We start from the raw sequence: 15,520 nt of genomic DNA, 5'->3' as shown, positions 1-15,520 counted from the left end.
GTTTCGGTGCATGTTTGATGTGTGCTTAATAATTTTGTCTTGCATTTTGACCACATCAAAATGTTATGTATTAAATGTTAGTATAATATATTTTGTGCAAGAGATAAAAAAAAGCTACTTAAAATCATGGTAATGATGTAATTACAGAGAGTAATGGACTGTACAGGTAAATATACGTCAAATATCTAATTTTCTATTAAATGTGGCACATTTTGTATATATAGGTGTGAATGTTATAGAGATGCTTTCACCTAATACATATAGGGGGATATTTACTAAAACTGGTGCACTCAGAATCTGGTAGGGGCAGCTGTGCATTGTAACCTGTGCAAAAATCCTACCAAGCAGTGTAGAATGAGTGGTGCTCATTCTACACTGCTTGGTAGGATTTTTACACATTATTATTATTTATTTAGAGTGGCAGCAAGTTTTTTTGTTGTTTTGTTTGATTTTTTTTTGTGTGTGTGTGTAAGTGGTGGTGATACACAGGTGTGAGGGCGGAAGTGTGTATTATTGTGCATTGTAACCGATCAGCTTCAAAATTCAGCTTGTTCATTTAATCTTTGACAATAAAACCTGGAAGCTGGTTACAATGCAAAGCTAAAGTAGATCCCCTGTGCACCAGCTTTAGTAAATCCCCCCCCCCCCCCCCATAATGTATCTTTTGGATTTGAGCCTTCTTTACACAGTGCACATACTCATTGGTGCTTTGCATTCATAGGTGAAATTCATGGAGGAAAGATCTCTGGCTTTCACAACTGGATACGTTTCTACCTGCTGGAAAAGTCTGGCCAACTCAACTACCTGAGTTACAGTGCAAATGGACCTGTAAGTGTTTCCATGCAATTATTAATTCTCCCCCCAGACAATGTTAACCACTCAAGCCCTGGGCCATTTGGCTGGCCAAAGACCAGAGCACTTTTTGCGATTGGACACTGCGTCGCTTTAACTGACAATTGTGCGGTCGTTACGACATGGCTCCCAAACAAAATTGACGTGCTTTTTTTCCACAAATAGGGCTTTCTTTTGGCGGTATTTGATCACCTTTGCAGTAGTAGCGACAATTTTGAAAAAAACACATTCTTTTTTACTTTTTGCCAAAATAAATATCCCCAAAAACATATAAAAAAACATTGTTCTCCTCAGTTTAGGACGATACGTATTCTTCTACATAATCTTGGTAAAAAAAATCGCAATAAGCATTTATTGATTGGTTTGCGCAAAAGTTATAGCGTTTACAAAATAGGGGATAGTTCTATGGCATTTTTATTACTATTAGTAATGGCGGTGATCAGCGATTTTTATCGTGACTGCGACATTATGGCGGACAGATCGGATACTTTTGGCGTGATTTTGGGACCATTCACATTTATACAGCGATCAGTGCAATTAAAAATGCATTGATCACTGTGTAAATGTGACTGGCAGTGATGGGGTTGACCACCAGGTGGCGCTGTAGGGGTTAAGTGTGTCCTAGGGGGGGATTCTAACTGTGGGGGGGCTGTGTGTGACACTACACTGATCACCGCTCCTGATCACAGGGAGCTGTGATCAATGACAGTGTCATTAGGCAGAATGGGGAGATGCTTGTTTACATTAGCATCTCCCCGTTCTTCCTCACCGTGAGACGATCGTGGGTATCCTCGTGGACATCGAGTCCACAGGACACGCGATCACGTTCACAAAGCTCCCGGCGTGCGTGCCCACAAGCCGCCTCTTAAAGGTGGAGGTACATGATTCTGCCTGCACATGCCCTTCTGCCGACATATATCGTCGTGAGGCGGTTAAGTAAATGTTGCAAGATGTGCAAATCTTACTTATGTATGCTCACTGGGCTCATAGTAACAGTTCCACAGGCAGAATAGCGTTTCTTATTACAATCAATTAAATAGTTGCATTTATTTTTAAACGTAGCCTAAGAAAGTGGCAGCTGTAATCTCGATGAAAGGTCGTAATTCAGAGATTTCGTGAGATGGGAAATATAGGTATGCATGGCTGTACAGTTTTCATACTTATCAGTCCTCTTTTAGCTATATCTTGTGTTGCTAGTAGTGATGGCCCGAACCTCCGACGGGACGTTTCGCGAATGCGGACCGCGAACGAGGCCGACCGTTCGCGAAACCGAACGTTCGCCGCGGGCCCCATTGACTTCAATGGGAGGCGAACGTTTCAAACCTTTAGGTCGAATTTGCAGCCACGAGGTAATTATTAGCAGGGAAAACATAGTCCCACCACCTGGCCAATGACATAATACATGTATGAGGTGAATTTGGGATCGATAACTACAAGCATTCTTTTTTTATTTGGTAAATTGTTCTGACAATTCAGGACTGTGGAGCGCATGAAGGCAATGGAGGAGAGGGAAGGTCAGGGACCAGGGTAGGCAAAGAAGAGGGTGCAGGAGATGATCACCAGCAGCGTCACATACAGCAATGACACATGCACCGTGATAGAGGCATCTGACAACAGCACCGTGATAGAGGGCACTGACATCAGCAGCGTGACATAAAGCATTAACACCAGCACCGTGACATACAGCATTGACAGCAACACCGTGATAGAGAGTACTGACATCAGAAGCGTGACATTAAGCACTGACATCAGCACCGTGATATACAGCACTGACAGCAGCACCGTGATAGAGAGCACTGACATCAGCAGCGTGACATACAGCACTGACAGCAACACCGTGATAGAGAGTACTGACATCAGAAGCGTGACATTAAGCACTGACATCAGCACCGTGATATACAGCACTGACAGCAGCACCGTGACATTAAGCACTCACACCAGCACCGTGATATACAGCACTGACAGCAGTACCGTAAGCAGCCCCAGGAGTAAGTCAGCACAGCACAGGGATGGTGTGATCCCCTCATAATAAGAACCCCCAGGAGGAAGTCAGCACAGCACAGGGATGGTGTGATCCCCTCATAGTAAGCAGGCCCAGGAGAAACTCAGCACAGCACAGGGATGGTGTGATCCTCTCATAATAAGAACCCCCAGGAGGAAGTCAGCACAGCACAGGGATGGTGTGATCCCCTCATAGTAAGCAGGCCCAGGAGAAACTCAGCACAGCACAGGGATGGTGTGATCCCCTCATAATAAAAACCCCCAGGAGGAAGTCAGCACAGCACAGGGATGGTGTGATCCCCTCATAGTAAGCAGGCCCAGGAGAAACTCAGCACAGCACAGGGATGGTGTGATCCCTCATAAGAAGAACCCCCAGGAGGAAGTCAGCACAGCACAGGGATGGTGTGATCCCCTCATAGTAAGCAGGCCCAGGAGAAACTCAGCACAGAACAGGGATGGTGTGATCCCCTCATAATAACTCAACCCTATGTACTGTAGCATCCTAGACCAAGTTACCAGTCCTTATAGGAACTTTTGTGGACCAAGCAGGTTGTGTTAGTGATTAGCAGACTGTACGTCAGTCCCTATACTGCTGAAGGACTGCTGCAGTATAGGGCAGCGGTCAGCAGTGGTGCACCTCAACCCTATCTATTGTGGACCGATAGCGGTCCTTACAGAACAGCAGACTGTACCGCACTGAACCCTATGTACTGTAGCACCCTAGACCAAGTTACCAGTCCTTATAAGAACTTTTGTGGACCAAGCAGGTTGTGTGTTAGTGATTAGCAGACTGTACGTCAGTCCCTATACCAATGAAGGACTGCTGCAGTATAGGGCAGCGGTCAGCAGTAGTGCACCTCAACCCTATCTATTGTGGACCGATAGCGGTCCTTACAGAACAGCAGACTGTACCGCACTCAACCCTATGTACTGTAGCACCCTAGACCAAGTTACCAGTCCTTATAAGAACTTTTGTGGACCAAGCAGGTTGTGTGTTAGTGATTAGCAGACTGTACGTCAGTCCCTATACCAATGAAGGACTGCTGCAGTATAGGGCAGCAGTCAGCAGTAGTGCACCTCAACCCTATCTATTGTGGATCGATAGCGGTCCTTACAGAACAGCAGACTGTACCGCACTCAACCCTATGTACTGTAGCACCCTAGACCAAGTTACCAGTCCTTATAGGAACTTTTGTGGACCAAGCAGGTTGTGTGTTAGTGATTAGCAGACTGTACGTCAGTCCCTATACCAATGAAGGACTGCTGCAGTATAGGGCAGCAGTCAGCAGTGGTGCACCTCAACCCTATCTATTGTGGACCGATAGCGGTCCTTACAGAACAGCAGACTGTACCGCACTCAACCCTATGTACTGTAGCACCCTAGACCAAGTTACCAGTCCTTATAGGAACTTTTGTGGACCAAGCAGGTTGTGTGTTAGTGATTAGCAGACTGTACGTCAGTCCCTATACTGCTGAAGGACTGCTGCAGTATAGGGCAGCGGTCAGCAGTGGTGCACCTCAACCCTATCTATTGTGGACCGATAGCGGTCCTTACAGAACAGCAGACTGTACTGCACTCAACCCTATGTACTGTAGCACCCTACACAGACCAAGTTACCAGTCCTGATAAAGAGCTTTGTGGAACAAGTGAGTTGTGAATGATTAGCAGACTGCAGCAGAAGGGCAGCAGTCAATTATAATATTCTTTCTATATTTGGAAGAAAGAATATTATACGTGTACAAGCCTATTACCGTACCACTGATACCAGTCCTGAAAAGAACCTTTGTGGAACTAATAGTAACAGCAAGTCTTTAAACTGACCCTCACTGCCTGACAACACTGCTTCCTTCCTGTCCCTATACAAAGTGGCAAAAAAGAGTAGACTGGAACGATTAGTGGTTACTGGAACAGCTCTTTTGTGGACCTGATAGTAACAGCTAATGATGATGATGATGATGATGATGAAAGACTAATCTGGCTGTCCCTGTAGCACACACCGTCCTTTCCCTTTCTCTAAACTGACAAAAGACACTCAGGCTGCTGCAAGAATCAGTAGCACAGCAAACCTATATACACCTAACACCTATACCAGTCCTGAAAAGAACTTTTGTGTACCAAATAGCTAGCGTTTTATCTGTCCCTACTCCACACAGCAACCTTTCCCTATAGTGACAGAAGAAAGAATGTAAAATGGCCACCGGATCGGGTGTATTTATAGGTTAGGGGGAATGTCCAAGTGTCCATGTGCTGTCATGTCTCAATTGGCTGTCCTGTACCCCATGATAGACGTGTCATCATAGGTCAAAGTTCTTTTACACATTAAACACGTAAGTCCGCCGGGGCGAACGACGGAAAAAGGCTAGCGAACGAGCGGACCGCGAACGACCGAAATTCGCCGCGAAACGACCGCCGGGCGAACCGTTCGGCCATCACTAGTTGCTAGTAGTAGTTAATCATATTCAACTGGATTTTCTGTATTAAAAAACAATTTTGCTGCTTATCCAAACAGCTTCCCTAGCTCGAATTACTCTCATGCCGTGTACACACGACCGGACTATCCGGTGGACTTAGTCCGGAGGACAAACCTCCAGACTTTGAAGCGGAGGTCCGCCGGACTTCAAAACGAGTGGACCTGACCACACACGACTGGACTTTTCCGGCAGACTAGGTGCAGCGGACAAACTGCCGGACTATGGCCGGACTTTTGAAATGAACGGACTTGCCCACACATGGAGGAAAGTCATTTTCATTTCATTTTGAACGAGGCACCAGGTAGATGGGACTAGCGCAGGAGGTCAATGTCGCCGCCTCCATGGGCGAGATTGACACGTTGCTGGCCCCGTCATTTGGTATGGACTTAAAGGGGAAGCCCTACGGCGAAAAAAACGGCGTGGAGGTCCCCCCCAAAGTCCATATCAGACCCTTATCCGAGCACGCAGTCAGCGGTCAGGAAAGGGGGTGGGGACGAGCGAGTGCCCCCCTCCTGAGCCGTACCAGGCCGCGTGCCCTCAACATGGGGGGGTGCTTTGGGGAAGGGGGGCCATGCGGCCCCCCTTCCCCAAAGCACCTTGTCCCCATGTTGATGAGGACAAGGGCCTCTTCTCAACAACCCTGGCCATTGGTTGTCGGGGTCTGCGGGCGGAGGGCTCATCGGAATAATTTAATAAGGGGGCCCCCAGATACCAGCCCCCCACCCTATGTGAATGACTATTGGGGTACAATGTACCCCTACCCATTTACCTGGTAAAATATGTAAATAAAACACAACACAAGGTTTCAAAATAATTTATTGCACAGCTCCGGGGGTCTTCTTCCGTCTTGGGGGTCTTCCCGCCGGACTCCTCTGCTATCATCTGCTAGCTCTTTTACTAGCGTAGGAGCCTGGCTTTCTTCTTCGTCACCCCGCGGGGGTCTTCTTCGGACTTCGGGGGTCTTGTTCCCCTCTTCGGGGGTCTTGTCCCCCTCTTCGGTTCTTCTTGCCGGGCTTCCGCTTTCTTCCTTTAGCTCTTTTACTAGCAGTGGCCCGGTCTACTATCACCGCCGCCTCTTCTTCCGACCTCGAGGGTCTTGTCCCCCTCTTTGGTTCTTCTTGCTGGGCCCCGGCTCCTTCTTCCAGCTCTTTTACTAGCGGTGGCCCGGTCTTCTGTTGCTGTTGCCGCAGCCTTCTATTCTTCTTGTTCTTGTTCTTCTTCCTTGAGATGTTAACTTAACGCTCTCTCTGGCTGCAATGACAGGGACGCGGTGTGCAGCGACTTATATAGGGACAATGAGCAGGGTCACCGGGTGATGTACCAGCCCCTTATGATGTCACCGTCCCAGCATCTTCTGGGACTGTGACATCACCCAGCTGTGTGCTCGCATAAGGGTCTGATATGGACTTTGGGGGGGACCCCCACAATGTTTTTTCGGAGTAGGGCTTCCCCTTTAAGTCCATACCAAATGACGGGGTCAGCAAAGTGTCAATCACGCCCATGGAGGTGGCGACATTGACCTTCACTAGTCCTGTCTACCAGGTGCCTCCTTCAAAATGAACCGACATTTCTCCATGTGCGGGAAAGTCTGTTCAGTTCAAAAGTCCGACGGACTAGCGCACAGATGGCCGACTTGTAGTCCGGCGGACAATTTTTGAGTCAAAACTACTTTCTAAGTCCGCCGGACTTTTGGGGAAAAAAAGTCCGCCGGAGCCCACACATGGGCGGATTGTCTGACGGACTCTGGTCTGCTGGATAGTCTGATCGTGTGTACGCGGCATTAGGGACATACCCCAGCATTTATAGCTACATGGGAAACTGAGCCGTCCGTCTCTGCACACTTGTCAGATCTCCGCTCTCCTCTATAGGGAGATCGGATTATTACGATCTGCCTGTCCATTTTCATTTTATCCAATCCACCAGATGGATGGGAAATAGGGTTTCCATCCGTCTGGATTTTGGTGGATCGTGGCAGATCAGATGTCATTCGCTCCATAAAGATGTGTGGAGTGACCGTTCAGATCCGCTGTAAAAAACTGACGGATCGGTCACGTTCCGCACATGTGAAAGAGCCTTAAAGGTGATCTTGACCTAAGAACAAAAATGTGATCTATTGCTGCTTAGATGCTTGTGGCTGCATTCGTTTTATTTTTTTTCCAGGAATTATTTCCTTTATATTTACCTGGTGATCCTGCCAGTAACACACTTTCTGTTCTAGGATGATAACGCTCGCTTACCATACAGTATGTATGAAGGAGAATGATTGCCACTCTCCTGTCAGGCATCTCTTTTGATTTGGAGTACAAAACACCTTCCCCTCTCCATATCTCCATTACATAGAGCAGCCTATCTCTACATTTTTTAATATGGAGGACCTTTGAAAAAACTTTCAGATCTCAGGGAACCTCTGGTAAGAATAACTATAGCTACAGCTCATGGTACTTTATCCGAAACAGTAATCTGAAATACACTATATTGTCAAAAGTATTGCTCGCAGTCGCCTCTCTAATTCATCCCGTTATATCGGGTTGAGGTCAGGACTCTGTGCAGGCCAGTCAGCTTCCTCCACCCCAAACTCATTCATCCATGTCTTTATGTAGCTTGCACTGGTCCAAATCATTTGGTGGAAGGGGGATTATGGTCTGTGGTCGTTTTTCAGGGGTTTGGCTTGGCCCCTTAATTCCAGTGAAGGGAACTCTTAAGGCATCAGCATACCAAGACATTTTGTACAATTTCATGCTCCCAACTTTGGGGGAACAGTTTGGGGAAGGCCCCTTTCTGTTCCAACATGACTGCACACCAATGCACAAAGCAAGGTCCATAAAGACATGGATGAGCGAGATTTGGGTGGAGAAACTTGACTGGCCTGAGTCCTGACCTCAACCTGACAGAACACCTTTAGGATGAATTGGAGCGCTGCGAGCCAGGTCTTCTTGTCCAACATCAGTGCCTGTCCTCACAAATACACTTCTGGAAAAATGGTCAAACATTCCCATAGACATGCTCCTAAACCTTGTGGACAGCTTTCCCAGAGGAGTTGAAGCTGTTATAGCTGCAATACTGAACCCTACAGACTAAGACTGGGATTGCTATTATAGTTCATGTGCGTGCAGGTGTCTCAATACTGTTGACAATATAGTGTATATGAATAAGTAAAAGAAAAGGGATTGTAGGGTACTTAGTGTATTTAGGGTATTTGATCCTCAGAACTGCTCTGTTTGACAAAATAAATGTTGGCAATAATAATGAAATCAAACGAATTATAATTATGTCCAGAAAAGAAACAGTGAGGTCGGGAGTAAAGCCAAGGGAAAGGAAAGACAGATTCTGTCGGTAGGGGACTTAATTGTCAGAAGGACAGAGAGGGCAATCTGTCACAAAGACCTGAAGCTCCAAACTGTATGTTGTCTACTGGGCGCTCGGGTTCCACACGTCATTGATCTGGTGGACAGATTACTGGGAGGGGCTGGGGAAGACCCAGCTGTCATGGTGCACGTTGGCACCAATGACAAAGTCAGAGGAAGATGGAGTGTCCTAAAAATGATTTTAGGGACTTAGGAGCTAAATTGAGGAAAAGGACCTCCAAGGTAGAAATACAACCAGTACCTCGAGCCACACCAGAAAAGCAGGGAGAGATTAGGGAAGTAAACAAGTGTCTGAGAAGCTGGTGTATAAAGGAGGGGTTTGGGTTCCTGGAGAGCTGGGCCGACTCCTCAGTCGATTATCAGCTCTTTAGCAGGGACAGACTGCACCTAAATGAGGGTGCAGATCTGCTGGGAGTAAAGATGGCCGACAAGTTAGAGGGGCTTTTAAACTTGGCGACGGGGGGAGGGTCCAGAGGTAGAGATAGTCAGCGCGGAACAAATTCCAGAGGGTATTGGGGGCATTAGTGGTAGGTTGACTAAACCACCTAAACCAGAGGTAAGTAAAGTAACAAGTCCTATTTGCAACCTCAGAACACCCAATAAGGTGATAGTATGGGACCTGTCTAAACTATGTGGCATGTTCATCAAAACCAGGAGTCTGCCAGACAAGATGAGAGAACTAGACCTGCTATTGTACAAGGAGGATTTAGATTTTGTAGGCATTTCAGAGACCTGGTTCAACATCTCTCCTGATTGGCTGGCAACTAGGGAAGGGCGAACGGTTCGGCCTGAGCAAAAGTTTGGGCCGAACTTCGGTTGTTCAGATGTTCTGCGAACACAGAACAATATGCGGTGTTCAGGGCAAATTCGAAAGCCACCAAAACACCGTTAAAGTCTATGAGACATTAACATGAAAAATCATAAGTGTTCATTTTAAAGGCTTATATGCAAGTTATTGTCATAAAAAGTGTTTGGGTACCCGAGTCCTGCCCCAGGGGACATGTGTGAATTAATATTTTTTTTTTTAAACTGACGTTTTTTCGGGAGCAGTGATTTGTTTAATGCTTAAAGTGAAACAATAAAAATGAAATATTCCTTTAAATATCGTACCTGGGGGTGTCTATAGTATGCCTGTAAAGTGGCATATTTTTCCCGTGTTTAGAACAGTCCCTGCACAAAATGACATTTCTAAAGGAATTTAAAAGTACTCGTGGCTATAATGAATTGTCGGGTCCTGGCAATACAGATAAAAGTAATTGAAAAAAACGGCATGGGGTCCACCCAGTCCATTACCATGCCCTTTGGGTCTGGTATGAATATTAAGGGGAACCCCGAACCAAAATTAAAAAAAAAACTGCGTATGGGTCCCCCAAATTTCATACCAGGCCCTTCAGGTCTGGTATAGATATTAAGGGGAACCCACGCCAAAATTGAACAAAAAATGGCACGGGGTCCCCCCAAAAATCTATACCAGACCCTTGTCCGAGCACGCAACCTGATAGGCTGCAGGAAAAGAGGGGGGATGAGAGAGTGCCCCCCTCCTGAACCATACCAGGCCACATGCCCTCAACATGGGGTGGGTGCTTTGGGGTAGCCCCTCAAAGCTCCTTATCCCCATGTTGATGGGGACAAGGGCCTCTTCCCCACAACCCTTGCCCGGTGGTTGTGGGGGTCTGCGGGTGGGGGGCTTATCGGAATCTGGAAGCCCCCTTTAACAAGGGGACCCCCAGTTCCTGCCCCCCCCTGTTTGAAATGGTAACGGTACATTGTACCCATACTATTTCACAAAAAAAGTGTCAAAATGTTAAAAAACCACAAGACACACTTTGGGACAAGTCCTTTATTAAAAAAATAAATAAAAATGTCCCACAAACATTCATATTCTTCTCTTGCTCCGCCAATGGACCGAAACCCCTCCGCAGGCCACCACCGATCCGCCTCCATGGGAAGCTCCCACCGTCTGACGTGTCCTCGCAGGTGACAGTTATTATATAACTGAGGGCGGGGCCACACTGTGACGTACCCGGGTGACCCTGCCTCCCCGACACCTTGGGAAAGCCTTGGGGAAGTCCATTACCATTTCAAACGGGGGGCAGGATCTGGTGGTCCCCTTTTTAAAGGGGACTCCCAGATTCTGATAAGCCCCTTCGCCCGCAGACCCCCACAACCACTGGGTAAGGGTTGTGGGGATGAGGCCCTTGTCACCATCAACATGGGACATGTTGATGTCCCGATGTTGGTGGGGACAAGGGCCTCATCCCCACAACGCACCCTCCCCATGTTGAGGGCATGTGGCCTGGTGCGGTTCAGAAGGGGGGGTTACGTGCTCAAATAAGGGCCTGGTAAGAACTTTTGGGGGGACCCCCACCATTTTTTAAAAATTTGGGCGTGGGGTTCCCCTTAAAATCCATACCAGAACTGAAGGGTCTGGTATGGATTATGAGGGAGATCCCTACTCCATTTTTTTTAAATTTTGGTTTGGGGTTCCCCTTAATATTCATACACAAAGGGCCTGGTAATGGACTGGGGGGGGGGGGTCCCATGCCGTTTTTTTAATAACTTTTATTTGTATTCCCGGGACCCGACAATTCATTATAGCCACGAGTACTTTTAAATGACTTTTTTTCTTTAGAAATGTCATTTTGTGCAGGGACTGTCCTAAACACTGTCCTGCGCCACTTTACAAGCATACTATAGACACTCCCCCAGGTAAGAAATTTAAAGGAATATTTTACTTTTATTGTTTCACTTTAAGCATTATTGATCCGAACAAAGTGCTTTCTTGTATTAACCACTTTCAGACCGGACCATTTTGCTGGTAAATGACCAGAGGTCTTTTTACACTTTGGCACTGCGCTGCTTTAACTGGTAATTGCGCGGTCATGCAATGTTGTACCCAAACAAAATTTGCGTCCTTTTCTTCCCACAAATAGAGCTTTCTTTTGATGGTATTTGATTGCCTCTGCGATTTTTATTTTTTGCGATATAAACGTAAAAAGACCGCAAATTTTGAAAAAAAATGATATTTTCTACTTTTTGTTATTAGAAAAATCCAATAAACTCAATTTTAGTCATACATTTAGGCCAAAATGTATTCAGCCACATGTCTTTGGTAAAAAAAAAGTCAATAATTGTATATTTATTGGTTTGCGCAAAAGTTGTCACATCTACAAACTAAGGTACGTTTTCTGGAATTTACGCAGCTTTTAGTTTACGACTGCCTATCTCATTTCTTGAGGTGCTAAAATGGCAGGGCAGTACAAAACCCCCCCAAATGACCCCATTTTGGAAAGTAGACCCCCTAAGGAAATTGATAAGAGGCATGTTGAGCCCATTGAATATTTTATTTTTTTGCCTCAAGCGATTGAATAATGACAAAAAAAAAATTTTTTTTTTTTTTTTACACAAAGTTGTCACTAAATGATATATTGCTCACACATGCTATGGGCGTATGTGAAATGACACCCCAAAATAAATTCTGCTGCTTCTCCTGAGTACGGGGATACCACATATGTGGGACTTTTTGGGAGCCTAGCCGCGTACGGGGCCCCGAAAACCAAGCACCGCCTTCAGGCTTTCTAAGGGCGTAAATTTTTGAGTTCACTTCTCACTACCTATTACAGTTTTGAAGGCCATAAAATGCCAAGATGGCACAAAACCCCCACAAATGACCCCATTTTAGAAAGTAGACACCCCAAGCTATTTGCTGAGAGGCATGTTGAGTTCATGGAATATTTTATATTTTGCCACAAGTTGCGGGAAAATTACAAACTTTTTTTTTTTTTTTTTTTTTTTCACAAAGTTGTCACTAAATGATATATTGCTCACACATGCCATGGGCATATGTGAAATGACACCCCAAAATAAATTCTGCTGCTTCTCCTGAGTACGGGGATACCACATATGTGGGACTTTTTGGGAGCCTAGCCGCGTACGGGGCCCCGAAAACCAAGCACCGCCTTCAGGCTTTCTAAGGGCGTAAATATTTGACTTCACTCCTCACTACCTATTACAGTTTTGAAGGCCATAAAATGCCAAGATGGCACAAAACCCCCACAAATGACCCCATTTTAGAAAGTAGACACCCCAAGCTATTTGCTGAGAGGCATGTTGAGTCCATGGAATATTTTATATTTTGCCACAAGTTGCGGGAAAATTACAAACTTTTTTTTTTTTTTTTTTTTTTTCACAAAGTTGTCACTAAATGATATATTGCTCACGCATGCCATGGGCATATGTGAAATGACACCCCAAAATAAATTCTGCTGCTTCTCCTGAGTACGGGGATACCACATATGTGGGACTTTTTGGGAGCCTAGCCGCGTACGGGGCCCCGAAAACCAAGCACCGCCTTCAGGCTTTCTAAGGGCGTTACAGTTTTGAAGGCCATAAAATGCCAAGATGGCACAAACCCCCCCCAAATGACCCCATTTTGGAAAGTAGACACCCCTAAATTTAGGGGTACACTAGTGAGACTAGGTAATAAATGGCGGGTGCCCTGAAACTATAAAAAAATAACTAACCAACCAGCGTCACCTGTAACAGTTATATGGTGATCACTGGTGAAAGGGTTAACTAGGGGGCAATCAGGGGGCTTTATGCGGTAGTATATGGGGGTCCCTGGCGCTATAAAAAGCTGCGGCGAACCTAAATACCTACCTGCCTAACTAGCGTCACCTGTGACACTAATACAGCGATCAGAAAAACGATCGCTTATTAGGCTGGGTTCACACTGGAGCGATGCGGGAACGCCACGAATGCGCGGCGGGTTCCCGCATCGCATGCCTCCCGGCGGCAGTTCACACTGCCCTATGCGAACTGCTGGGAGTGTCAGTGAAATGTTACTGACACCCCCAGATCAGTTCGCATATCGCAGTGCGATCTGCAAACTCGGATCGCATGGTGTGAACACCCATGCGATCCGATTCTGCTGCGGGCCAAAAAAAGGGTCCCGTGCGAATTTGCGGCGGGTGCGGCGGGTGCGGCGAATGGCTGAACTCGAATCGCACAGAGATCGGATGTGATTTGCACTGCAGTGCGGTGCGAATCACATCCGTTCTCAAACCGCTGCAATCTGAACCCAGCCTTAGTGACACTGGCGACGGGGGGTGATCACGGGGTTAAACCTTTATTGGGGGGGTTAGGGGGGTACCTTAGAACTAAAGGGGGCTAACCCTAACTGCCCTAACAGTTATTAGTCACAAATGACACCCGCCGGGTGATCAGGGGGTTAAACCTTTATTAGGTAATAAATGGCGGGTGCCCTGAAACTATAAAAAAATAACTAACCAACCAGCGTCACCTGTAACAGTTATATGGTGATCACTGGTGAAAGGGTTAACTAGGGGGCAATCAGGGGGCTTTATGCGGTAGTATATGGGGGTCCCTGGCGCTATAAAAAGCTGCGGCGAACCTAAATACCTACCTGCCTAACTAGCGTCACCTGTGACACTAATACGGCGATCAGAAAAATGATCGCTTATTAGGCTGGGTTCACACTGGAGCGATGCGGAAACGCCGCGAATCCGCGGCGGGTTCCCGCATCGCATGCCTCCCGGCGGCAGTTCACACTGCCCTATGCGAACTGCTGGGAGTGTCAGTGAAATGTTACTGACACCCCCAGATCAGTTCGCATATCGCAGTGCGATCTGCAAACTCGGATCGCATGGTGTGAACACCCATGCGATCCGATTCTGCTGCGGGCCAAAAAAAGGGTCCCGTGCGAATTTGCGGCGGGTGCGGCGGGTGTGGCGGGTGCGGCGGGTGCGGCGAATGGCTGAACTCGAATCGCACAGAGATCGGATGTGATTTGCACTGCAGTGCGGTGCGAATCACATTCGTTCTCATAAACCGCTGCAATGTGAACCCAGCCTTAGTGACACTGGCGACGGGGGGTGATCACGGGGTTAAACCTTTATTGGGGGGGTTAGGGGGGTACATTAGAACTAAAGGGGGCTAACTCTAACTGCCCTAACAGTTATTACAGTCACAAATGACACCAATGCAAAAAAAAAAAAAAAAAAAATGACATTGGTGTCACTGTGACTGGGGGGCAGGGGTAATTGGGGGGGTGATCGGGGGGTAAAGGGGGGGTGTGAGTGTGCCTGGCATGTTCTACTGTGTGTGTAGAGTGTTGGTGCAACTCACCGATCCGCTCTCCTCCGTGTCGGAACGGAAAATACCGACACGGAGGAGAGAATACATCACTTCCTCTCCTGTGTTTACATTACAGGAGAGGAAGTGATGTCACCGGGGATTTCCATTCGTCGAGAGCGATCGCGAGGGGGTGGCCATGAATGAATGGCCGCCCCCTCATCCCGGATCGCTCTCGAAGAAATGCCGACCGCCGCAGGCACCGGGGGGGGGCCCGATCGGGCCCCCCACCCGCGGGCAGGCAGGGACTTATATATACGCCCATATGCCTGCCCGTGCCATTCTGCCGACGTATATCGTCGTGCGGCGGTCGGCAAGTGGTTAAGAGAGGTATGGACTCCAGAGAGAGCGAGAGAGATAATTTTGCCCCTGTTCAGTAAGGCCTCATCTGGAATATGCAGTTCAGTTTTGGGCACCAGTTCTCAAAATGGATATCGGGGAACTGGAGAAAGTGCAGAGAAGTGCAACCAAACTGATAAGAGGCATGGAGGAACTCAGCTATGAGGAAAGATTAGAGGAACTGAATTTATTCACTCTTGAGAAGAGGAGAATAAAAGGGGATATGGTCAACATGTTCAAAAATATATAATATATAAATATATAAGTGGTCCATATAGTGAACTTGGTATTATTCACTTTACGGTCAATACAGAGGACACGGGGCACTCTTTACATCT

At 47.0% G+C, this 15,520-nt stretch overlaps 1 protein-coding gene across 1 annotated transcript in view; it reads left to right on the top strand.

The window, feature by feature from the left end:
* The window catches only part of LOC143983673 (uridylate-specific endoribonuclease D-like), a 59,907-nt gene that overhangs the window by 28,354 nt on the left and 16,033 nt on the right, over positions 1-15,520 (top strand). The window contains exon 5 of the mRNA XM_077483651.1: positions 722-828. Within this exon, the coding sequence (XP_077339777.1) occupies positions 722-828 (107 nt within the window). The remainder of the gene's footprint in view (positions 1-721; positions 829-15,520) is intronic.

Source organism: Lithobates pipiens, unplaced genomic scaffold, assembly GCF_037356315.1.
Source record: "Lithobates pipiens isolate NorthernLeopardFrog02 unplaced genomic scaffold, aLitPip1_a1.2 Scaffold_16, whole genome shotgun sequence".
NCBI lineage: Eukaryota > Metazoa > Chordata > Amphibia > Anura > Ranidae > Lithobates > Lithobates pipiens.
This window is presented reverse-complemented; position numbering and strand designations above follow the sequence as displayed.